This window comes from Pteropus medius, unplaced genomic scaffold (assembly GCF_902729225.1).
Source record: "Pteropus medius unplaced genomic scaffold, Ma_sr-lr_union100, whole genome shotgun sequence".
Taxonomy (NCBI): domain Eukaryota; kingdom Metazoa; phylum Chordata; class Mammalia; order Chiroptera; family Pteropodidae; genus Pteropus; species Pteropus medius.
The window spans coordinates 1,268,767-1,295,229 of NW_024352786.1; the positions used below are offsets into that span (position 1 = coordinate 1,268,767).

Below are 26,463 nucleotides of genomic sequence, written 5' to 3' on the forward strand. Positions count from 1 at the left end.
TTAAGCTGATATCTCATGATTCAAGATTATTGGGTGTGTGGATGTGGGCAAGAGGCATTCAAGAGAGAAGCATGTGACAAGTCTCTTATTGAAAGGGAAAGTGACACATTCAAGGAACTGAAAAAACGCCAGTGGTCACAAAAATTATAGAGATAATAATGGAAACACGTATTGAATAAGATTGAAGACATATACAGGGAATGAAACATGAAAGCCTTTCTAAACCACCTCAGGTTTTGCAACTTAATGCTAAGAACAATTGAGATCATTGTATATATGTGCTTAGCATAGTGCCTGTATCAGGGTAAATGCCTAATAAATGAAAACTAAAAAAATCGAATCATCTTAATGTGTCAATATGCGTTAGCTGTCTTATGCATAAGACATGCCCCATTTATCAGTGATATTTGGCCCTAGGGTAGCCAAGGGAAGAAAAAAAAATCATTAGAAATTTCTGTCATTTTTTTTTATTTAAATGTCAGAGAGCAGTCTACAGTTGCACATTACTTAGGAAATGTAAAATCTAATAATGTACACTTTGTTGGTAGTTCCCATGCACCGTTATTTAAAAGTCAGTCATCCAAATTTGAAATGAAAATGTATTTGCGTCAGAATGATTCTCAGCCGTCAAACAGGAAGAATTATTACTTGACGTGGGACTCTTGAGTAAGGCCCACCCTCCCATATATGGTTAATTACTTCTAATTTTAAAAGACATCTTAATAACTCATGTTTCTGTCTTTTTTTATTCTCCTCTTTCTAAGTGATGTACTGACAACATGAAAAATGTCCACAAAAACAAAATTTATTTTTCTTTAATTAAAATTAAAACTCATTTGCAGTTTAGAGAGGATAAGTAATGGAGAGCTTATAGGCAAGAGGACTTGTTTGCTTTCTCTTTCACTCCACAGCCTCTCAGTATTTATTTACATCCATAAGAGGGGAAATGTAATGCCTGCTATATTATCCAAATTCATATAGTTAAAAAGTTCTGTATGGTCTTAACCACCAAACAATGGAATAGAAGTGATAGTTGGAATATTAGCTACATAACACAATAACAGCTGTGACGAAAATGGTTAGAGCAATGATAACAAAGAAGCCAATAGACACTGGGCACTTACTCTTGGTGCTGCAGTTACAGCCTTCCACGTAATCTGAGCAACAGGTATGACATTAAGACCTCATCTCTTAGAAGATGAGGAAGCTGATTTTGCAGAGGTGAGATAGAACTTGCCCAGAGGTAAATCGCTAGGAAATTGCAGATCCAGAATGTTAACCTAAAGATACATGATTTTAACCGATACCCGATACCCGTGCTACATAGGGTGAGTAAAGTTACTGTCACACTGTCATTAGGAGATATATCTCAGGTGACCTTTACAGCAGGGATTAAATCACACTTCCTTTTCTCAACTCTTCTCATGTCATTCATTTTTCCCCCTAGGTAAACTGGCTGGACCAGAAGCTTGAGTATAATCTGAGACTGCAGTGGGAAAAGAATCTATAAATTGGCTCACTGCCACCATGTCCTTAATAAACTAAGCTAACCAGTCACAATTTTAAAAGGGCCTAAAAAAAAAAAAACCTCATGTATTTTTAACACTTCCTCAATTCAGATTTTCAAGTGAAATGGATATTTTATATCAATAATGCAGACAATATACTTTCTAATATTCATCTAGCTTTGATATATATTTAATAAGTATTACCAGCTTATCTCTTGAAGAAGGCAAAGAAAGCAATAGTTAAGATTAAGCTAAGGTCCACCTTTGAAGGAGTTGGTCTTTAATGTTTAAAACATGAGGAAAAAATTTTCAAATGAATAATTTCTGTTTCATGTTTATGATTACCTGATAATCTTCTACTCATCACATGACATCCATAGAGCCAATCAAATATTACTATTTCAAAACTAAATGAAAAATGTATGTAATTAGGATTAAAAAAGAGAATGTTGAATATCTACAAATTTCTGTGAACTAAATCGAGTTCTTAAAATTGGAACTTGATTTTCAGGCAACTTTTTAAAAAGAAAGAATCAGATTATGTTAATAAAGACCAAAGCAAACATGCATATTTTAGAAAATAAAGTAAGGTATTAAAGGATCCTGTGTTTGGAATAGAAACAAATGTCTTTGTAAGTCATTTCAAAAATATCCTTCTTTATAAGCAATAAAGAATATAAGACTGATGGCAGTTTAAAGTACAACTAGATGTATCAAATGCATGCCACCAGATGGCATCTTAAATCAGACAGCATATTTAGAGATCATGAGGGTTAACTTAGTTTCTGAAATGGAATGAAATTCATGAATTACAAATAGATTTTCTAATATTAAAATCTGACAGTAATCACAAAATCCAAATAACTCAATAATAATATTGTCTTAAATATAACACAAAAAAAGAAAAGAATCTGAAAAGAATGACATTATTAATAAACTGGTGATCTTGGCATTGATTTTCATTTTTAAATAAATATTACAAATGAAGTTATAAGAGAAAAAGAAAGTTCAGTTAATAATTTTACATTTTCTTCATTTTTACCTATAATTTTCCTTCCCACTAATCCTAATTTTACTCTTGCACAGGCCTTTGTTTATTATAAACATGACGAAAGACAGTTTGGAGCAGATAGCATTAAGAAAAAAAATTAAGAAAATCTTATAGAAAGAATAAAACAGGTCAAGTTTCCTTTCACCTACATATATGGCTCTCATGACGTTGAAATTCAATAGCCTTGGTGTCCAAACCTTAAATAGGATGAAACAATGCTGCTATGTCTAAAACTGACCGATATATGGACCACAATGTCAAATATGAACAAAATTAATCACGAAGCACATTATACACCAAACTAGTGGCAAAAAGTAACCATATGATAGCAGAGATCTAAAATAAAATGTTGTTTAATAAAAATCTTTGAAAAAGACTTGATTATCCCCTGGATTTAGGGTTGGTTTGTTGTTTTTTATTTCTTACCATCCTATTACCACTAAAATCCTATTTTTACAAAATATATTTTACCAGAAATGTTATATTCATATGATGAAAGCAACTTAAAGGAGACTTGTTACCAGTTTGTACTTTATGCTTGGATAGTGATTTATATACATACACAGTATCTTACATTCACCTTTTAGGGTTTATTATCAGGAAAAGAACACTAGACTTTTTTCAAGTTTTTTTTTTTTTCCTCCCCTTCTCAACAGATTGACCTAAATCTCAAACTATTCCATGGACTTTCGTGTCACTTCATGAGGCAAGCCTCACTCAATGATATTGATTGGGGGCTGGGCAAAATAAGAGGAGGACAAGCTGTCTGACCCCCAAGACAAAGCAAAGCTGAGTCTGAACTGCCTAAAGGCCTGCTCTGAGGAAACATTAGCAAGAATGTGTGTATAAAGTCAATTATTATTTTAAATAATATATTTTTATATGCCGAGATAGCCATTTTAAACAATGGCAAAGCAGATGCCTTGAAACAATGTTTTCGCTAACTAATCTACCAATTAAACCACAGATTCTTCTGTAGAAACTACTTCTGACAAGTTTATATATTTTATTTATCCAGTTTATGTCCAAAATCTTTCACTTAAGACAGAAATTAATCAACAGCTATTCAAGAGAAAAGAACAAAATAAAAAAATAACTGCTTTTTAAACGATTATACTGACACACACACAGAAACATATATATCTACACACATACATAAATACATACTCTATTTTAGAGGTTCCTAGGTATATCCATTATATTATTATCATAATTTACTATGAACAAATCAGCAGTCCATTTACATTAAAATTATTTTGAAATAGGGGAACATTTACAAAACCATAACACAAGATCCATGTCCTCAGACATTAACATTTAATAATAGCATGAAATGAACAAAAAAATTAGAATTTTTTATCAAAATTTAATATTGTTAAATGTCATGCTATATGGGTAGCCCCGGATATACTGATTTCATGGATTTGTAATATTAACTTCTACCTGCAAATAAAATGGGAACAGACATGGCTGAACTGCCTGAGCTCGAAAACCAGTTCTGGCACTTTTTAGCTGGATAACCTTAGATACGATACTCAATTTCGCTGAGCTTCGGTTTCCTCATTTGTAAAATGGAACTGATAAAAGTGCTTCCTTCATAGGTTTCTATGAAAACTAAGAGGTAAAAAGTACCATGTTTATACCAGTGACTGGCAAAAAAACAAGAACATCACATATGTAGTCTTACAACAGAAGTAACTCATTAATTGGTCCCCCAAAGAGCTATTAAAAAAACAATTACCATTTACTATAATTAGAGTTTCATATACAAAAAGAAAGCATTCTCACTAAAATGAAAAAGATCATTTCACTCTGGACCAGGGAAAACTGTCATAGACCAGTGCCAGTCTGTGACCAGTATTTGGGAATGTCCATTAAAGCCCATAAACATTACTGGCTCAAAGGAGAATAAAATCAATGGAGTCTGAAATTATTAGGGACACTTCAATGAGAAAATAAAACATGAGATGAGACAGAAAACATAAATGTAATCTGGGTAGACAAAGAAAAGTACATTTACATTTTTTCTTTAAGGTACCTAAGAAGAATGCTTTTTTCTTATCCGGAAGCATTTTAGTATTATCTGTGTCTTCCCTTAAAGACACAGTAATATTAATTATAATATATTTCAATCTCCTCTAAAACCATCAGAATATTATTACTGCAAGTGGTAATAACCTTTGGATTTTAAGAATAATAGCTTTGGGGATTTTTATCTTCCTGTGAAAACAACTATAGGCATCGCCTTACCAATGGTGTTTAGACACCTCATTATGGTATTTGTGAAAAGTACTGATTTGTGGCAACTTGAAAAGGGCAGGGTATACTATGTCTTAAAGCAAAATATCTGTTCATGTAATTATAATGTAATTGCTATGACTGTCAAATTGTTTCCTCTGGGTGGTGTTATATGTTTATTGATGTTAATAGATTATTACTGACTTGTACATTATACAAAAGTGCTGAATTACGATGGTTCAGCTATTTTTAATGTAACATTGTATTCATTACCACATATTTCATTTAAAGATGCTTTTGATACAAACCTTCCTTTTTTACTTTTATAAACTGTCCCCACAGTAGCTTTCTATAGCCAACTCTCAGAAAGTTCATTAAAAAAAAAGTGTTACAAAGGCTTGTCACTGGGAAAAACTACATGGATAAACTCTGTGCCCCAAATATGCTAAGCACTATTGTTCTGTCTTGTCCCCCTGTATTATAGCAATTCATTTTTATTTAAAGTATAACAAATTGTAATCAACAGTCAAAATAATTTATTCCTTCAATTTCTTGAAAACTGTTAGGAGCATTCTTAGTATGTTTTCTTCAGTAATAAGAACAAATTCCAGTCAGATGAACTGAAATGCCTGATTTTTTTAAGCCTAATACAGAGGTAGAACAATGTATATAATACAGTGTAATAGCTAAGCATGAGTTATGTAGACAGGTACCTGTTCAAAGCAAGATTGTCAGCTTACTAGCTGTGAACCTCAGACCAGGTACTTAAGACAGTGCTTCCCACAGTGTGGTCCCAGACCACACTGTTAACAATATTCAAATTCTCAGGCCCAATTCCAGACCTGCTAAATCAGAAACTCTGGATGTGGGACTCGGCAGTCTGTGTTTTATGAAGCCCTCAGGTGATTCTGATTCATGCTCAAGTTTGGGAAACACTGACAACTGACAAACCCTAAGACTTCCTTTCCTCATTTGTAAGATGGGCTTTCCTAGGGCCAACCTTGCAAAACCAAAGTAAACAGCTTAGGGAAATGGACTTTGTCTCTTACACAGTGAATTTTTATCATCATCATCATCATCGTCATCATCATCATCATCATCATCATTAATGGAGGACCCAAATTAATGGGAATAAGTACATAAATACGATGTGCTGCTACCATAGGCTAGGGCTAACGTGTGCTGACTGCCAGCAGTGGGCAGGGTACCAAAAAAAGGCCTCTGGCTACAGGGCAGGCCCTAAAGATTTGGCTACTAAAATCACAAGTGGGCAAAATGCCCCAGAAGTAATATTTTATCCCCATATAAACTAAGACCATATTGCTTTGATAGTGACAAACGATAGCATGAGGAGAATAAAGACTGACCTTTAAGGTCTCAAAAGACACTGGATTCTTATCCCCACTTAACTCTCCCCAGAGTAAAAGCCCGGGGAATTCTCCTAATTGACGTCAGCTGCTGTAAAGGAAGGAATGCCGTGACCTTAAACTTGGCCACTGCTCCACTCTCACATCCAGGAACAAAGCCAGAGGGTTCTCCTGGCAACTGCCTGACATGCTAAATGGCAGGAGCAGCCACTGAGGGAATCCTTTGCTGCCCGAGGGACAAATCCCCCACTGCAGGAAACAGACAAACCGGAGAGATTAGCAGTTTACCCAACTGATGCTGCCCTATCCCCTCAGCCCAGAAAGCTGAAAATGAGTTCTAAATCACTCTATCCAAAAACCTAATCTCCTGGTCTTCTCTGCTTTACAAATGAGGCAAATGTTCTCTGCTAAATCAAAGGGAAAACAGGAAAATGTGAGAACTTCAGGGAGAAATGTAGTAAATTGGACTACTGCCCAAACCATCCTACCATATTCCAGAAATCGTTAATAGATACTGATTAAGTACAAAATAATCAGATGTTTTAACTGTCATTTTTTAAAGGTCCTGTAATCAAAATCAGATCCAAGCCTCTTACCCTGCCAAAGTCATCATCATGGCTTCCCTGGACAAGTAGGAAAGGTTCCTAACCAATCCCTCTCCCACTCACTCCACTCCCCACTCTGTTCCCCTCTACTTGTCTCATCCAGTATGCTATTCTGGACGCAAACCTGATAATGTAGCTCGCCTGTTCAAAGACCCCTTCACTCCCCAGTGTCCATAGAATAGTATCCGAAAGTTTAAGTGCTGTCTAGAAGAGACCAATATCTGACCCTGGCCATCCAGGCTCAATCTTAACCCCAGCCCACCCTTCACAACCCTCTGGGACTCTGTCTTCCCACAGCAAACCTCCAAGAGCACACCTTGCCACTCTACGAAAAACACCAGTGCTTTTAGTATGCTGTTGTCTCTGCCCAGAATATCTTTCTCTAGCTTTTTCACATGGTATAATTTTACTTATAATACATAATCTAGTTTGAATATAGACTTTGTTGGCCTCCCTGCATTCCTTTTTCTGAGTCTCCACACTAGTGTGTAGGTGCCTCCATTACAGTTCTTAACAAATTATAATTAATTATGTTTATATATCTGACTCCCCAACTAGACCTTCTATGCTTCATGTTTTTTATCATTCACTAACTCTTCTGAAAGAGTGCTCAATCCATATTCAGGATAGGTACCATGCCAGCTACTGGTTTCTTCAATTCAAAGATGGAATATAATAATCAATGGACACTGTAACAGAAACCTGAGCCATTTATAACATAGTAAAAACTTTTGGCTTTAACTATATCCAGTTGGATATTTCTTAATTAGCTTCAATAAATCCAGGTCATATCCTTTCATTTAATCAAGAATTTGACATACATATCATTGGGAAAATAGCTGTCTGAGTTTTCCTGTTATATTCTGAGCCTTTGGAGAACAGAAATCAGGTCTTATTCTAACCCACAGAGCCTGTACCAAACAAATATTCAATAAGTGTTTGTCAAATTAGATTTCCAAAATGAGTTGTGTCTTCGTTTGGGTTGCTATAACCAAAAACCATAGACTAGGTAGCTTAAACTGCAAATATTTCTACAGTTATGGAGGCTGGCAAGTCCAAGATCAAGGTGATGGCATATTCAGTGTTTGGTGAGGGCCCTATTCCCAGCTTGCAGATGGCCATATTCTTGTTATGTTCTCACTTGGAAGAGAGAGAGAGAGAAGGTTCTCATCTCTTCCTCTTCTTATAAAGGCAGTTATCTCACCCTGCGGGCTCCATCTTCATGACCTCATCTAAACCTAATTAACCCCCAAAAGGCCTCATCACCAAATAGTATCACACTGGGATTCAACACATGAATATTGGGAGACACAAAAATTTAGTCCACAGCAAATCACCATGCTAATATTTGACCACATTCTTTAATGTTCCATTTGTATGTCTCTGTAAGGAAACAAGGATAATTCACCTCGATTTTCAGAAAAGAGTAAAAGAGGGAAAATGCTTTATTTCACAAAATGCCTCCAACATGGAAACACATTTTTCAAAGTGTATCTCTAAAACAGCTAGCATTCTAATCAGGCAAGTTCATTTAGAGAAAAGAGTAGAATAGGCCGCATATCTCCCTTGTTTTGATTGGGGACCCATAGGCAATCCTCATGTCTGCTCCCGAGGAGAGGGTTTACTGGTTTACCTAAATCCCCGCTCCTGGAGAGCAAGGTATACAACAGAGGCTTCTCTCTTCCCCAGGGATGTGTGCAAGGAGCTAGGTTGAGACAGGCAGCTTCCTGGTCCTTCTGTTTCCTCAAAATAAAATATGCTGAATTTGAAGGGAAAAATAATCCTCAATGAACAGAAACCTTTCATTACTTTATAAACACTTGAGGGAGAAGAGGAGTCAGGCGGTTTTGTACATTTAAACGTCAAAGAAACGCTAAAGGAATGAATGTCCAGATTTCAAATAACTAGAGCACTCATTTCTAATTTTTTCTTAAAATGAAGGCAAAACATGGCACAGATGTTAGCATAACTTCTTTCTAAACATTTGAGAGTGAAACATTTTTATTAATAAAAAGTAGGAGGGGGAGGAGTAGAGGGAAAGCTGGGAATGGCTTTTGTGTATAATTATAAAATAGTTACCATTTGTTTTATTTGAGAGTTTACATATCTACTACACGTAAAAGTTGAATTCTACACGAGAAGTTGCTGGTCAGTTTCTACTCAGACCCATTCGTCTTGCCAGTTTTAGGAATCTGACATGTGCAGGTGAGAGACAATTTCTATTACCACTTCAAAAGCATCACACAGTCAGGCTGCAGGCTTTTTCCTCCCTACAGTAAAAGCCCTTGCTTCTTTCCCCTTAACCTTTTTCACAAGTTCTCATTTATAATTACATTATTTTCCTTCTTCCCCACCTCCTTATCTACTTCCTTCTTCTTCCTCTTCTTTCTTCTCTGAATTGTTGCTTAAGTTCTCCATATTTCTACAGGTAGAATTCTGAACTACATCAAGAATACACTACCCTAAAGATTTTTAAATGTAAACTATGCCTTTTGTTGTATAACCTTGTATCAATAACAAAATTCCACTTTGCTGATTCAGTTACCCAAACAACAAAAATTCTAAATTTAAAAATAAACATTATACTGCTGGTTCAGCTATCCAGATAAATGAAATCTCAGAACATAATTATATATCATAAAATTTTACCAGTAAATTACAAAAAGAATCTTAAAATACAAAGAGATTTTGATTTTCTTTGACCACTGCATCCTGCTTTTAGGGTTCAATCCTCCATGTTTCAGCTTTTGCTCAGAAATTCATGAGGGGAACATAAAGCTATGAATTTAGCTTTCTGGTGAATTATACTCAAAAGCTTTTCTCCCTCCTTTTATCAAAATGTTAAAATAAATTCTTTTTTTTCCCATCCCCTCTGCCACTTTTGTTCCATATCCTTACGTTCCCAGAAAAGAGGGAAAGAGATCATTGCAACAGAATCTACTGGAGGTTCCTTGGGGTCCTGCCTTCATTGTGAAATATAAACACTCCTCCAGGGAAAGGTGTTTCCTGCTTTGGTTATATTTCACTAGTGCCACATTGTCTGTGATGTCTCCATAGCTGCTTCTGTCACTTTCCGAAAAATATTGATTTTAGAAAAAAAAATTTTTTTTTCTCCTCCAGAGAAAGTCATATATAATTGCGTCCTGATTTCCAAAGTCTTTTCATGGCTATATCTCAAAATTTGCCAAATTGTCCACTAGGATCTCACTACAAAGAACCAAGAGTGATCTCTACTAAATACGAGGGCGATTAATCTATGGACTCCAGAAAGATTCCAGGATAAAACATCATAAATCTGACTCTTCCAAAGTTCTCCTTATGTTTTCTTTCAGGACAGTGCCTAATCAAAAAGAGCTGACTGCATCCCAGAAAATATATTGCCCTAAATATCCACTCTACATGGTTTTTTTTAGTTATAATTATCATTTACTGGGCTTATTGGTGAATTTAACATAAATTCATGATTAAAAAGCTCACATTACCATGTGAAAGGAAAAAAAAACCTCATAAATAACATATCAAGCCATTCATTCTCACCAAAAACAACAAAGTTTAATAAATAGTAAAGATATTATTTAAATCTAATATATTACCATTAATTTATAAGTGAAATTTATAGTCAATTTTAAAGTAATTTTTTTTGGCTGGTAGATTCCGATCTAATACTTATTTACTAAAAAAAATTAGCATATTAGCATCTAAAAAAGTAAAGCATGTTATATTTGTTTTGCCCTTATATTTTCAGTGTCAATAAGGTGGACATAATAATGCATGATTCTATTAACACATGAAAAAGGGGTTCATAGCTACACACAGGATAAGTCTGTGGCTTCATTTACCACTGATCCTACACTAAGTTAACACAACTGGAGCTAATTTCTCCTGCTGCTTGGCCCCAAATACATTCATTATTTTTCTTAATTACAAAAAAGGAAAATAGCATTGCCAACCAAAAATATAAGGTAAATAATGTCAATTTCTCTGAAATAGGAACCATGAGGGACATTTGGACCAAGGAAGGTCTAGTCTGATATTCGAGAGAGATTATCTTTCTCTTAACAGTCACATTCAAATATATATTTGAAGGTGAAGAATATAAGCAATGAAGATTTGAGAGTAAAAAGTAATTAGTATATACGAAATATTTTTAAATTTCCCCTTTATTTTGAAAAGGACAATATTCTGATTTTAATTTTTTTCCTTTGCCAGAATGAAATTAATTGAGAAAAATGTTTTTTAGCTTCTCTAAAAATAAAAACTTGCAAGTTTAGAAAACTGCACAAAGTGTAGATCAAAAAGCCTCTCATATTTGATTCTCTGTACCAAACACATTTTCAGTGTATGGGTTGGAGATAATAAACGCATGACTCCATTTTAACACATGGAAAAGGGGTTCATAGTTACACACAGGGTAAGTCTGTGGCTTGATTTCTTTTTAAGAAATTTAATTCTTATGGTCTAAGAGAAGTGACACTTATGTAAAATATGTATCTGCCCATAAGAAGCAACATCAAAAACACTTAAAAATTAGGGACACATTTTCTAAGCAGAAAATGTTAGGAGAGAGAAATGTGGCCTTCTCTCTAAAGTTCAGTTGTTCTCTAACTTTAATGTGCATCGGAATCACCTAGACTGCTTGATAAAACAGGCTGTGGGGCCGCATCCCAGAGAATCTGATTCAGTACTTCTGGGGTGGGCCCTGAGAAATTATATTTTAACAAGTTTCTAGTCATGATGATGATGGTGATTCTAGTCTAGAAAAGACACTTTTGAAAACCATTGCTTTAACTAGTCACTTATTCAACTCCTGTAGAAGCCTTAGTATACTTGGTCTAATCTTTTTAGATAAGTATCTTATGTTCTCTGTACCAGTAAGTTTCACTGACAAATAATACTACTTTTTAATTAAAACATTGCTTTGGAATATTTTCATCTTAAATTGCATGCCACTTTTTAGATCACAATATTATAGACATGTAATGCATGGAATACAAATATTTGTATATATGTAGAGTATCTTTGGTTTAATGTACAGGTTTGACAATAAAAGAGTGGGATGATAAGCTTTCTTAAGACTCACTGGACTTTTGATTTGATGTTAAAAATAACAAGGTATGGGTACAAGTAGGCAGTCTCCATCCTCAAGACTTACCTGTGACTGGTGCATCAATATCCAGCAAATTTTTTTCCTGTCGAAGAATTGAAGCTCCCTCTGTTATTATTCTCAATGCCACACTCTCTTCCAGCCTGCCTTCCTTCATGAGATGTGCCTTTAAGATATCCACACGAGGTTTCCCATCGTTATCAAACACTTCTTTTGCTGTAAGCCGGTGACTTGGAGGAAATGGGACAGCTGAAAGAGAAAAAGTTAAATTCTTACGTTAGCCAAAAGTGAACAACAAACAATTCAATAAAACCACTAAATATCTATCCTTATCACTAACCACCTATTTACAGTATTTAGAAAGTTTCCCAAATTAAAATGATCAAGGGTTGTCAAGAATGGAAGACTCTTTGATTCTAGATGGAAAGTGATAGCTGAAAAGAAATTTACAGTTATTATTTGTCTAGTACTATCTCTTGCATCTAGAAGATGTTGAGTTAATAACAAAAAGGAAGATTTGTATCTGTTAAGCAGTAATCAATTCAGCAAAAGAAAATAGTTCCTGTAGATCCAACCATAACCAACTTGAGCAAAGATGGTTCTCCATTACAAAGCAGGCTCCTCCACTAGGATTAGAGAAATGGGAAAAGGTCTGGATCTGTCTTTTGAGTCACATCTCTGAGTAAACTGATGGACTCACTGTTTAAAGAGAGATCAGGACTCTGAGAGCAAGAAGGCGAAAACGTACAGAATAATGAACAGGAAATCAAGATTGTACATGTGCGTACTGAAGGAACATCTTGAACAGTGAGGGGACGGTATGATGTCAGGGATGAGACACAGATATTTAGGAATATGAAACAATGACAAACTCCACTTACTGCTCAGACTTAGAACCAACCATTCTCTTTTCCACACCTGCCATGCCTTCTTAACAGTAAGAAGCTCTCTTGTAGCTACTGTCAATTCTTCACATCTGTGAATACATTTCTCTTCACTCATTCACTGGGGAGAGGTTCAGTAAACACCTATAACGGGCCAGGACATTTCCAAGTCCATGGGCAGAGATGATATCATAAAGGTTAAATTTCTGATAAATGATCAAAAAGGCCCTTTGGTGAAGGAAACTCACTATTTTTCTATTTCACATGAGGGTTCATTTACTGGACAATTCAAGTCTGTTAGAAACATCTGGAAGGAGCATAAAAGCAGTTTCATGTAATTTTCATCTGCCACATGCATTATGTTACATACGTAAGAACATTTCCTTATGATGATTCTGCTCTTAAAAAAAAATGATATTAAGGGATAATCCTGGCCCTCTTACTTCCTAAAAGTGTCTCAAAGCAGCAAGATTTATGGTTGAACTAGGTCAAGAAATTTTGTGCAATCTAATAGCACAGATTAGTTATGCAAGGGAAATAACTACTTAAGAGAAAAAAAAATCAGGAAATGAACCTGTACTAGTGGATGCATGTTTGAACTTCCTAACAATCCAAGCACATCTATTTAACTATGCTGCCAGAATGAAGTGGAAGGGCCAGACCCAGTGGATGAGCATGTGGCTTTCGGGGTCAGATGAACCTGGGACAAGCCTTGGCTCTCTGCTCACTTACCAGTTGTATGACTCTGGACAAGTTAAAACACCTCCTACGCTTTCTGTTACCTCACCTGTAAAGTGGGGATTATATCTATCTGAAGATTGTTATAATAACTAAAGTAAACAGTAATAGTAGTAACTAACACATAGAGCGTGTTTATTTTATGACAGGCAATGTTTGGGTAATAAAGTCAGACAGAACAGTAAAGTTGTAAGATGAGTAAACCATATGTACATGTGTTTATATATAAACTTATTTAGTCCCCGTAACATTACTGTGAGAGAGGAACTTGATACTCAAAAATATTAAGCACCTTGCCCAAGATAATCACATAGAGATTTATACGTAGACCCACTGAGTGTAACCTCCAGCAGTCCGATGCCAGTGTATCTGTTTTAACAACTGCACTAGTTTACTTCCCAGAAAGTACTTAAGACAGTGGTGCTTAATAATTAAAAAGTGATGAGCAAATCACATTTTAGAATTGAAATTCTAACGAATACTGAGAGGTGTTTCCTAAAATATTGCTTTTATTTAAAAAAATTATACAGGGGCAGCTGTTATTAGAATAGATATATAATCAAAAACATGATGTAAGATGAAAGACAAGATGTATATGCCAAAGCATAGTGTGAAATAAGAAAAAAAAATTTAAGAATTTGATTAAGAGAAAAAAGAAGAAAATTAGGTCATTAGACTTAAGGCATTTAGATTTTTTTGCCTCTTCTCCCTTTTTTTAAAATTTTATTATTATTATTTATGCCTATAGTACCTGGTCTTCCTAGGTGGTCTCCCATCCAAGTATTAACCAGACTCGACCCTGCTTAGCTTCTGAGATCAGAAGTCAGAGGCTTATCCAGGGTTGCATGGCTGTAGAGCATGGACCGTGGCTCCACTGGGGCGCGAACCCAGGACCTTCCACGTGTAAGGCAGCCGTGCTAACTGCTATACTATAAAACCACGTCCTCTCCCCCTTTTTCTTGCCTAACTAACATATATGCTTGTTAAGAAAACATGAAAACATGTCGATGGTCACATTACTTTACTTAGTTCTTCACATATGGTTTGAAATTTTTAAAAAAATCTTACCTGGTGACTCCTCGAAATTCCCTAGATTGAGGACAGGGGGTGATGGAAAGGGAGAAACTTCAAAAAGACACGTGGGGTAAAAACGAGAGCTGATTTTTCTTTAAGTGACTTTCCAAGATATGAGTTGGACAACTATGAAGGCTTACGTGACTCAGCAGAACCATCAGACAAGAAATGTGGGAGCATCGAAGGCTGATTTACTGTCAGGCAGATAAAAGCATTGGGTCTCTATCACTCATGTACTAACTAGCTTTATTAAACTAAGATAGACTAGAATATTAACCTTGAAAAAGCCCAAGCATTTAAGAAGGTGAGATGCCAAAAGGGAGCACCCCAGGAGGCATCACCTTCATGCATAAGACTTTCTCTAAGTCCCTAGACTCTCTCCAAGGCAAAGATCACTGCAATAACAGATGCTCCATCCTTCATTGCCAATCTCTTACCTTCCAGTAATTGCTAATCCTAAGGTAATTGGCTAAGGTAAAGCCACCTGCTTTGAGATATTGGAGCTGGTTCCAAATAAACAGGAATGAGAAGAGGAAAAAGGCCAATCAGAGGCAATGTTTTCAGTTGGATGACAGGGACACTGGTGAGATGGGACCCTTTATCAGTTAAACAGATGGTAAGGCACACAGGGAACCAAAATGAGCAGCGATGATGTCGAAGATCGAACACAGAGATGCTGTCATCCAGAGAGAAGTATTCTGGCACAAAAATAAGAGTAGGCTAATATTTGTGTATTTGTGCACCCTTTGGCTTCATAAAGAAAATACCAGCCTTACAAAGGTCACATTTATTTGCTTTCTCTGTTCACCTAGAGTCCTACATGCAGACTTGTGCCAAATATTAAGCAAAAATACTTAGACCAAAGAATGCAATGTGCTTAGTAAACATTTCTTTCATTAACTTGTAAAATAGCTATGCTTGATACAATAAAATTGGATATGGTGTTACAATAGATATTTTAGAAGCATTCTAAAAATAGAAACCCTCTTAGCTTTCTCCACTTCACAATTCCCACTCAATATCATCTTTTCCCCTCAAATACAACAGCGAGTAGCTAAAATTTGGATATGTAAGTCCTTGATTGACTCCTGACAAACCACCACTGAAGGCTTTAAAAGGCAAACAACATACTAGGCTAGGATCATGTTCCCATATCACTGACAGTGGAAATCTGGCAGAGACTGATTTCCAATGAACAGTATATGGTATTGTTTCTTTTCTATTTGTTGTTGCCACCAGAGATTTCATCTATCTGATACAGAAAAAGGTTATGAGTCTGGGAACCAAAACCATGTGTCTCCATTATTATCATCTATATACCAATTTTTGAAGTTGCTGTCAATGTTTCTCTGCATTCACCAGCAGAGAAAGACATTCCAAGTCAGAAAGCCTTGTAGACAGGGTATTCCCAGCCCTCAGTTCTGGGACTATGGGACCACTCCTCAGAGAGAGTCAGGGGTCTCCTCCTACAATCTAGGCTCTCTCAGATTCAGACAACCACTGTGTGCCTCAGTAACCACAGTGGTCTGCTGTTAACTCTGAGTATCTGAGATTTCTGTTCCTCCAATCTGAGCCACTTTAGCCACTATTGAGGGGATTCCTACTATTTGATAGGAAATATCCAAGAATCATTGTCATGGTGATACCTTCACTGGGAGGAACAGCAGGATACCAGTCGCCTGACCTCTTCCTGGAGTAACTGTCATAAATGCTGACAAGAGAGAATCACAGACTTAAGAACATTTAGCCGAGTGATTTTTTCAAAACTTTGTTTTGCTTTAAAACAAACTTGTTGTTTTTTTTTCCTCAAACAAAATGATATCTGGAAATTCAAGGCTATCCAAAGGGAAAAAGAGCCTAAAGCAGCTTGCTTGCCTCGCTCCTCCCCTAGGATGGCTCACAAAATCTAGGGGTTCTTTGGAGCAAAATTAGAAAACTCAAAATTTAGACTGATTCCTGTCCCCTCATATTAAAGAGGAAATTAAAGCCCAGAGGATAAGTGAACTGTTCAAGGTCAAAGGTCAGTGGCAAAACCAACGCTAAACTTTAGGTTTCCTGGTTTGTACTCCAGCACTTCACTCTCCAGATTTGCTCTATCCAGTATGGAAGTGACAATACATGTATGGTTGCTGAACACTTGAAAAGTGGCTACTACAAACTGAGATGTGCTGAAAGTCTATGAAATGCACTGGAGTTAGAACACGACATAAAGGAAAAAAACAAAAGAATGTAAAATAATCTCATTAATTTTTTATATTGATTACAAATTGAAATAATAAAGTTTGGGATATATTGGGCTAAATAAAATGTATTATTACTATTAATTACACCTATTCCTTTTACTTTTTTAATAGAGCCAGTAGAACTTTTAAAATTGCATAAATGGCTTCTTATTAGATTATTGTTGAACAGTGTTACATCCTTCCCAACAAGTAAATGAGAACAGGGTGAGTAAAAATTAATTCTTTAATCTTTCTTCTCTTCCAGCTTTGGTTCCTATAAAGCTTCAAACTATCGCCAAACTGGCTGCACATTGGAATTGCTTTTAAAAACAAATGGTGCTCAGGCCCAACCTTAGAGATTTTGATCTAAATTGTCTACCGGAAGGGTCAGGGAAGTGTCATGTTTTTAAAGAAACCCAGGGTATACTAATGTGAAGTCCATATTTGGATTCACTGACCTATATCATAAGTAAAGGCGTATAAGACACCAGGCAGTTTAATTTCCCCTGCCCCCCAACAAGCTCCACAATGTCAATCAACCACAGCAGATGCAATGTCTTTGCAAGTGCAGACACGTTTATATCATCCCTCTCTGTAATCAGAACGTGTACAGAAACAGCTCTCATCCCATATTTCATGTGGCTACTGTCTGCACAAGGACTGTCTAAGTAACTTATGTCAGCACATGTTAAGAGAACAGCTTACGGGTATCACATGTCAGACACAACTTAAAACACATTCTGGCCTGACGTCCACGGACTGGCATTCCATCTACTCCCCCATGGACACTTGTATATGTCACAAACGACTATTCTCATCAAACCATATCAACCAACCAATCAATCATCGAGCACCTATTAAGTATCCACCATACTCTGTATTCCATGGTAGGCTACGAGAAGGGAAAACGCGAAGTGAGCGATGGAGAACATAAGCAGACCAGACTGTGAAGAGCTTATCATGTGGTATAATTATTACTTTTTTCTTGAGTATCTGGAAAAGTGTTAAACTGCAAAAGCGAAGAACAAAATTTTGTTTTTTTTAAAAAAGGAGGAGACAATGTAAGCAGCAAGAATAACGTCTTTCTCTACCCTCTCAGGGTTATACCTGTGTTCATAGACACTCTTAGATGTAGTTGCACAGTTCTTTTGTTTAAAGTATATAATAAATATCTAATTTTTCAGATGACTCCAGAAGATGAGGCTCTGTTTTTAAGATAAGTAATAAAAAAACAGAACATGCTCATTGTAAGATACAATATTCTAACTAAAATATACAGAAGTAATTCCATCATCAGTCATTAGAATATGTGAAATCTGATCCTAATTCTCAATAAAGAGTGACGGGATCTGTAAAAGGAAACATTAGTGACTTTTCACTAAATTTTGTTTGGGTTGAAACATTGAGCAGTTAGGCTTGGCTTATATTCTTCTGGGTTTAAAAAATTCTATCAGTATGGGGATACATATTTGTTCATGCATATAATGTCTATATGCAAAGATACGCAAACCATATTGTCTATGGGAGAGAGAGCTTAAAAATCAACCACAGCCAGCCTCCAAGAAAAACTATAGGAACTTATTTGTTAGGGTCCTATTTATGCTACTCCTGTAGATAAACTTCACTTGTTTGTTTAAACATCTCTGGCTTTCATTATCGATATTAATGCCTGTCAATTTATAACATGCTTGCCCATCTCATGTGGTCGAATATTAATTTCGTAAACAGAAACATCCAGTCCTACTTAAGCTAAAAAAAAATTCTTCACAGTAGGTCTATAAATAAAACTCCAATTTACTAATTTACTGGTATGCTTTTTCCTACTGCTATGGTGACCTTGTTCACCTTAACAGAGATCTCTTTACCCACCCTTTGAATACTACCACACAAATACTGAGCCTTCAGTGAACTCAATTATTAGACACAGTCTGTGCACTGATCATTTCACTAGCAAACTGAACACCTCATTTGGTTGTCCTTAATGTTTACATGCAAATGTAGCATAATGGTGTTGTATGCACTATTTCCAAAAGTATCAATAAAAGGACACTATGGTACTCAAAACATTTATTAAAATAAGTGAACTTTTTTACCCCGGCTTACAAAATATTTATTATACACACCATACTTTCTGAACCTAAATCAGAAATGTGCTACAAGCAATTCTTTAAGAAAGATCAGACACTAATTAAAGGAATTACTGTTCCAACAACAAAAGATTAATAATTAATAGGTGAAAATGAGAACTTAATAGTACAAATCAGGGTCTCTTTTATTATCTAAACTTCAAAATTATTTTCATTTTTAACATACTTACTGATATATAGCTACTTCTTACCCTTTGCATGTAAAGCTTTTCTTATTTTCTAGTCACTATGCATTCTTGAGACTAAGGACTCAAGGGCACAGGAATAGGTGACAGGCCACAACCACCTTCACATGTAGTCTTAGGCACTACTATCACAAAACTCCATGGAAGTTTTGATATTTTGGTTAGTTTATTTAATTAGTAGAAAAATTAAAAGTGGCTTACATAACAAATTATGTAATAATGATTTAACATGAAAGACTGACAAAAGCTTTAAGTTTCAAATATTTCAGCATTATTAAAAAAACTTAAATAAGATTTGATTTTTTGTTGTTAATAAAAGAAGACACATGCACAAGTCCAGCAATTAACATGGGGGTCATGCCAATTAAATTATTTTATACATGTACACGATAGAAGTAAAATTATATTTACTGGTTTTGATAGATAATATTGAATGTTTAAACTAAAATTTTTAATTAGATATCCAATATTTTAATTTAAGTATTTAAGTTAAATATTTAAATATTTTAATTTAATATAATTGAAAATGTGTTGTTTTATAAGGGTCTACTCTATAGTACTTTTTTACTTAAAAAATATATAGCTAGCTATATTCAGTTATACAAGTAGGTACACCAACTATACTGGATCTCAGCACAGGATGAAGTGATTACAGCAATATATTCAACAAATAGTATTTACAGAAATCTCTAGAATAGCAAACTTACAGTAATGCATCAAACTCTACTCACTGGGATAAGCTTAAACAGATGAATTTTTATTTATCTTTGGTCTTAAACATTTTCTTTTTCTCTGGAGAAATATCATAGGAGCAGATTAAAATGAAGAAACAAACAAGATACTTGAAGGCAACATGGATTTATTTCCCAAGTGAGCAGGTCCCTTTGAACATGATAATTATCTCTTAGAAATGAAGACTATCCAGGGATTCTAAAACTTTATTTAACCCAAGATACATTTTACCATTCTGAAATCCTCAACTCCATGGCCTAAGACATGAAATATAAGCAAAGATTTAATCTTATCGGAACTATTTGATCAGAAATTCCTTAATAAATATAAACTTTAGAAATCTCTGTATTAAAAATAGAAAACCTGTAAAATATATTTCCCTTCGTAGTCTTCAATCTTAAACTTGTAAGTTGATATTAAAAAAAAATCAATCTATGCCCACACACTACTCTTTCCTTTCAAGTTCATCATTTAGCTTCTAGTTGCCCACACTGTTTCTATGCCCACATGCCCACCCACAGTCCCCATCCCCTGCAGTTAAAACACCTACAGGCATCAGAATAATTTTTTTTAAATGAATACATTTTCTCTTCTTTGAAAGGTCTTGATGAAATGGCAAATCTATGTCCCAAATGATATCAAATAATGTAAATCTTAAGTGGCAATTTAAGGACGTTACCATGTTTGCATATGAAAGCTGATTGTTTAAAAATAATAGTAAATTTGGCAAAAAGCCTTGTTTAAAAATAATAGTAAATTTGGCATAAAGCCTTATATCTATGTGCCACAGTAAAACAAAGATCGAAATATTGTGCCTCAGAGTCACCCTCCTGAAAGCCAAGGGCAGGAGCTAAATTCCCAGGTGCACAGTTAATTCCCCCTGCCCTGGCTCTGTGCTCCTTACTCTCCACAGGCTTCATAGAGAAACATCAGGTCCTCTGGGCCTTTCCAGGTTTCAGTAACGCTTACACTGTTTGCTCCACTCTGAGGACCACCTCTGCTCTCCTCCACTCCCTCTGGTCCGCCGTGTCTAAGAACTACCCACTCATATGAATAATAAAGAAGCATACGTGAGGTCCCAATGCTTAGTACCTCAAATATATACTTCCCAAGTCATAATCTTCACACATCTATTAAAAAATTAGAATGTTTTAGTGAATATCACCTACAATTGTATCCTTTCAAACTTTATTTTCATTTATGTTTAAAATGTATATCAATTTTGATTTTAAATCAAATAAGAATTTCTTAATCTATCAAGTGGAAAATGGCCAATTTCATAATAAAGCTGCAAAAGACTGCATTGCCTTTGTCAATAAAAAGCCACTGTTAAGAATATTCCACTCATATAAAGCATATTTTGTGCATAAAAGAGATTCTCAAATAACGAGGTCCAGGATTATGTCAACTGAAAATTTACAGATAATGCCAAATTTCACTCTTTAAATGAGCCAATCGATACTCACAACTCAAAAAACGTCAGAATAATTAAGTACAACAACGATTAACAATCAAGTTCCTTTGAAAGTCTAGTCCACATATTCAATCAATGTGTTTTTGAATTAGTCAAAAAAATATAGAAACATTTTTTTTCTCCTTGTTCATTCAGAATATGAGTAAAATTCCTGTGGTACTAGAAGTTCTTTAAGAAGAGAGAGTAGGAAAAAAATGGCCTTGTTCAGATCTAAAAGTATGTAATTATAAAAAAGATAGCCAATAGCCAAATAACTCAGAAACTGAAATCTTCATTTAATAAATGTCTCTTTTAAAGTACTCATTACAAGATAGAGACCATGGATGCCAGGTGGTGGGGTGGGAGCTAGTGGCCCACCCCCAAGATAAAACAGATTATCATCTAAAAGTGAGCATAAGAAAACTGAAAAAGGGAGGAAGAAAAAATCACTACAAAAAGTTTGAAGTACTAAATGTTTTTAATCCCATATATGCATTGCATACAGGATTATCAATGAAATGTATTATTTCTGATGTAAAAGGCACCCAATAACAACAAAAATAATATTGCATCAGTACAGTAGTGCTCATAAGGTACTATCCCATAAAATTTAAGAAAGCAGTTCAAATATTTCCTTTAAAAAGAACATTTTTCTAGGTTCTAAGAATGCTATTAATATATACTTATTGAAGAATGTGTCAGTAAAAAATGCTTATTTTTTTATTGTTATACTTGAGATATCTGAGACTTATTAGACTGTCACTTTCTCAGCAACTCTCAGTATTAGAAGTAGTCTAGGAGAAAGGCCTTCTTTCTCCTCTTTTTAGTATCTGCTTGAGGAATTATCACTACCAGTCAGAGCAAATCCAAATCTTACTAGTAAACACAAATGAAAAATTTATTGTGAAATGCAGCTGCCAAGAATAGCTAAAAACTAGGTTATCTAACTCACGCTAAGCACATATACAATAACAGAGCAACGTCATCCCCGTGATATATGACTTTGGGTTATGTTTCCCCAAAACATCCAAAAAGCTTCAGTTCCATAAATTTGTCACTGTCCAAATTAAAGACACTCATTTAGGCATGATGGTGAGTCATTTAGGCAGCACTATGAGTGTTTTTGTTAAAGTTATAAGTGCAGAGTTCACAACTGGCAGACTAGAAATATAGTATTTTTTTTAATGATATTATTTAAAATCATTCCTTGCCTTAAATTCCCACTCAAGAAATAATTATGATTAAATGCAGAACTACCACCAAGTTAATGTAAAATGTAAGATCTAGGCTATGTCCCAACAAAAGTATCACACACACACAAACACACAATCAGCTGTTGTATATTACTCTTGTGTGTGTGTGCATGTGTGTTTTAAGTCCCTTGATACATAATAATATCCCACTTATTCAGAGTTCTGGTTCCCATCACCCTCACCAACTATAGTACAATCACTAATCACCGAGAGATTAAAAAGAAATTGAGCAAGGGTGAGAACACTCACCACAAAATCTATGCCTTTTACTCCACAGGAAAGAAATAGAGCCATTCTCAATAAATTGAAGAGAAAAGGATGATGGTCTGGCATAATCGAACATACATGTATACAGTTCCATATTTCACAACAGCCTTAGGGAATATCAGCGCTTATCCATGGTGTCTATGATGGTATACATTACACATTTCATACATGTCTCTTAATCTAGATAAACAGACAATACACTGTTACAAAGAGGAAAAGGTGTAACACGATTTTGATATATTCTCATTAAATAGAATTTTTAACTGACTTAATGTTTAAAAAACAATTATATCCACTGATATGATAGTTTCACTCTCAGTGAATTATCTCCCCCCATGATCATAGCACACAAACAAAGGTTTCTATATATTGTCCATTCCTTTTGAAATAAAATTCAAATCATAAAAAAAAGTCCTCATTCCCCAAAGAGTACATTCAGACATTCTTAACGAAACTCAATATAGTCTTTGATTTGCTAATACTCTAGATGGTAGGTATGTTTTTTGAAATGATATGTAGAATATATACATTAAAGACTAGAGAAAGAAAGATGTCATAAAAATTCTACTGATTCCATATATACAAACTAACAATAACATCCTTTTATAAGCCTAAAGTCTAAATAAACAGAGAAACCTATGAAGTTGTTTTTCTGACAATATTCTTCATAATATCATGATTTTTGAGAATATTTACATTTGTACAAAGAAATAATTTTACAAAAAAATAATTTATACTTTTGCAATGGAGATTTCAACAGTCCAAAGTGCAATAAAAGTTCAGAGAAAATTAAAGGAAAAGAAGAAAGAAAGAAAACAATTGGTTTTCATCACTTGAGGAAGATAAATTTGAGTTCAGCTCAACAAGTTGCCAAGTTAGATTGTATTTTTTTATAAAAAGCAAAATCCTAAATAGCATGTGAATTTTACTAGAGCAATTTCTCATAGGGATTGGCAAAGCTTACTCCTCACATACCCCAGGGGGACGCAATTATTATTCACACCAAATAATAAACAAAACAAAGGATAATCAGTAAGGAAACCTCTTCTGAACTCCCTTACCTCTAGACTATTAATTACCCTAAGGGTTTCCATGCACAAGAGACAAAAATGTCTGTCCTAGAAGCAGACAGAATCTTGAATACGATTCTCCACAAGAGGCCATTTCAGCTGCATTTTGAAAATAGGATTGCTCTTTTTTTCTTTTTAATGCAAATAATATTCCCATCCAAGATACGGCCATTCAAATAACAAATGTTCATAAACAAACACAGAACAATGTAGATCACTGTAGAGACTACATACTGGCTGCAAGGTCTATCACCACCATTTTACTCAAGGAACAAAGGAAGAAAATTACAGGAAATTTCACGGCAATCATTTATTTAGGTACATTCATTCAGGGAGGATACAAAGTTGATTAGGTCACCGAGAACTCGCCAAATTTATATTTTGTAAAAGTTGGTAATCAAAGGACAGGCATCTAAAGAAAGAGAAATATTTAAAAAGATGATTAACAAAAGAAAACACAAAACAAACACAAAGTAAAGAAAAACCGCAGTTTTTTAAGAAAGCATACAATTATTACAAGGGAGGAAAACCACGCTGTGTAAAGCATCAAATAAATTAGTTTGTGAATTTATTGAAATTCTGTGGCAATTTTGTATGTTGCACAAGTTTATGGGGAAAACCTCACAGTTTAATCGATTCTCAAAAAGGTCCTTGACCCAAAGAGGCTGATTCCCCATGCCCCCTCAATCAAAGCTTCCTCACCATTACTATGGTAACCATTCTTGTCTAATTGCTCAACTACACCTGTATCTGGATTATTAAAATAATGGTCAGACTGTTTCTTCAAATCCCTAGTTATCTCCCCTTAATCCACCTTATCCTAAAACCCTATGCAATTACTAAATATTCTAAGTATTCCAAGTAATTTAATATCTTTCTTCAAGCCTTTCAGAGACAATTAAGGCAAAGGGAATAAAAGTACTAACTCAGAAACCAGACTGCCTGGCTTTACATCACAACTTCACCAACTGTATGATCATGGGAAAATAATTTAACTTCTCTATGCTATAGTTTCCTGATCTGCAAATCGAGGATTAAACAAACAAATACTTGTGAAGTGCTTGGAACATTATTGGCATAGTAAGTACTTCATAAGTATTTGCTATGATTAACAACTGCCTTGCTTATATCCTTCAGCATGCAACCTCCTAATCATCCCTATTCAAATGTCACAACTTCTGAAAAGACTCAGAGCCTGCTTTCCATCCAAACTCCACATCCTAAAGTATTCAATACTTAATAAAAAGTACTTTGATTGCTAAAACACAAGATTTTTTAACTTTGTGTTTGTTTTGTTTCTCTCTTTGCTGCCTGTATTAATTTTCATACTTTTTGTACTCATAAAACACCCCACAAATCATTAGAAGAGTTCCATTCTAAGTTTAATAAATGCATATAAACCTGAAATTATGTATTTAAATATCATTTAACTTCACCCTCTACTATTCTAGTTGAAGAAACTGAGGCTCAAAGAGAATGAAAATGGTAGTGACGATAGTAACCACAAAATAATAATATAATAATCACTGGCACATAGCACTTCTTCCATCACAGACACCATTCTAAACACTTTATATGTTTTAACTAATTGAATGTTCATAAAAATCCTGTGATGCGATGTAGATACTATTATTTTATTTTCCATATGCAAGAACTAGGGCACAAAGAAATTAAATGACTTTAGCAAGCTCACATAGCAAATAAGTAAGGAACACCGGGGCTCACATCAGGCCCCTGGCTCTAGAGTTGTTTTTAATGCTTGCTGTGGTGCCTCTGTAGATAAGAGGTGACTCATCCACTAATCCAAAGATAATTAAAGGCAAAACCTGAAGTACACACCTAGTTCTCTGGATTCCCTGAACAATGAATGCTATTTCCTTTTGACTTCACTATTCCCTACCCAGAGTAAACACTCAAAAAGCATTTGTCCAATGATTTACTGATATGTGATTCACATCTCATCACAGAATTCTCTAAATGCAGTAATATTTATCCTGAATGCAGTTTACTCCTTGAATATCTTACGCAGTTTGCTCCTTGGCTTTTCTGTCTTCCTCTTTAATTGCTCCCAGTTTTAAAGAGACAGAATATGGCAAGGAACAATTGGTTCACTATTCAGATTGTAAAAGGTATAAGGTCTTTGTTGTAATTTAATTTCTGATGGGTTGTTCCAAAGGCAAGAGGAGCCTCCAAAGAATTTCCACATATGAGCAATGAGTTTGGGTTCCAGCCAAAGCCCAGAAGTTTTCCGTCAGTGACTTTTGGCCGCCTCTCAGACTAGCCTCTGATTTTTTTTTTTTTTTTATTTGTAAAGTGTGCCTCCCCAGTCTTTACTCCTTAGAAAGCCTGTTTAGTTTTCTTCCCATAATAATTTTCAGCAATACGGAGCAGAATCTGAGTTCTAAATGCTACAATGTATGGTCATTTTGCATTCTAAAGTACCTAATTACCTATCTTCACTTTCTGGCTTTAACAGTTATGTGTCTTAAGAAATCCTTGAGAAACCACAGTTCTCTCATCTGTTACGATGGAGATATTTACCTCTCGAAAGGCTGTTGAAAGGAT

At 35.0% G+C, this 26,463-nt stretch overlaps 1 protein-coding gene across 3 annotated transcripts in view; it reads right to left on the minus strand.

Moving 5' to 3' along the window:
* The window catches only part of PPP3CA (protein phosphatase 3 catalytic subunit alpha), a 279,943-nt gene that overhangs the window by 128,804 nt on the left and 124,676 nt on the right, over window positions 1–26,463 (minus strand). For all 3 annotated transcript variants that reach the window (XM_039848669.1, XM_039848668.1, XM_039848670.1), the window contains exon 2: window positions 11,922–12,122. In XM_039848669.1, coding sequence (XP_039704603.1) covers window positions 11,922–12,122 — 201 coding nt within the window. The remainder of the gene's footprint in view (window positions 1–11,921; window positions 12,123–26,463) is intronic.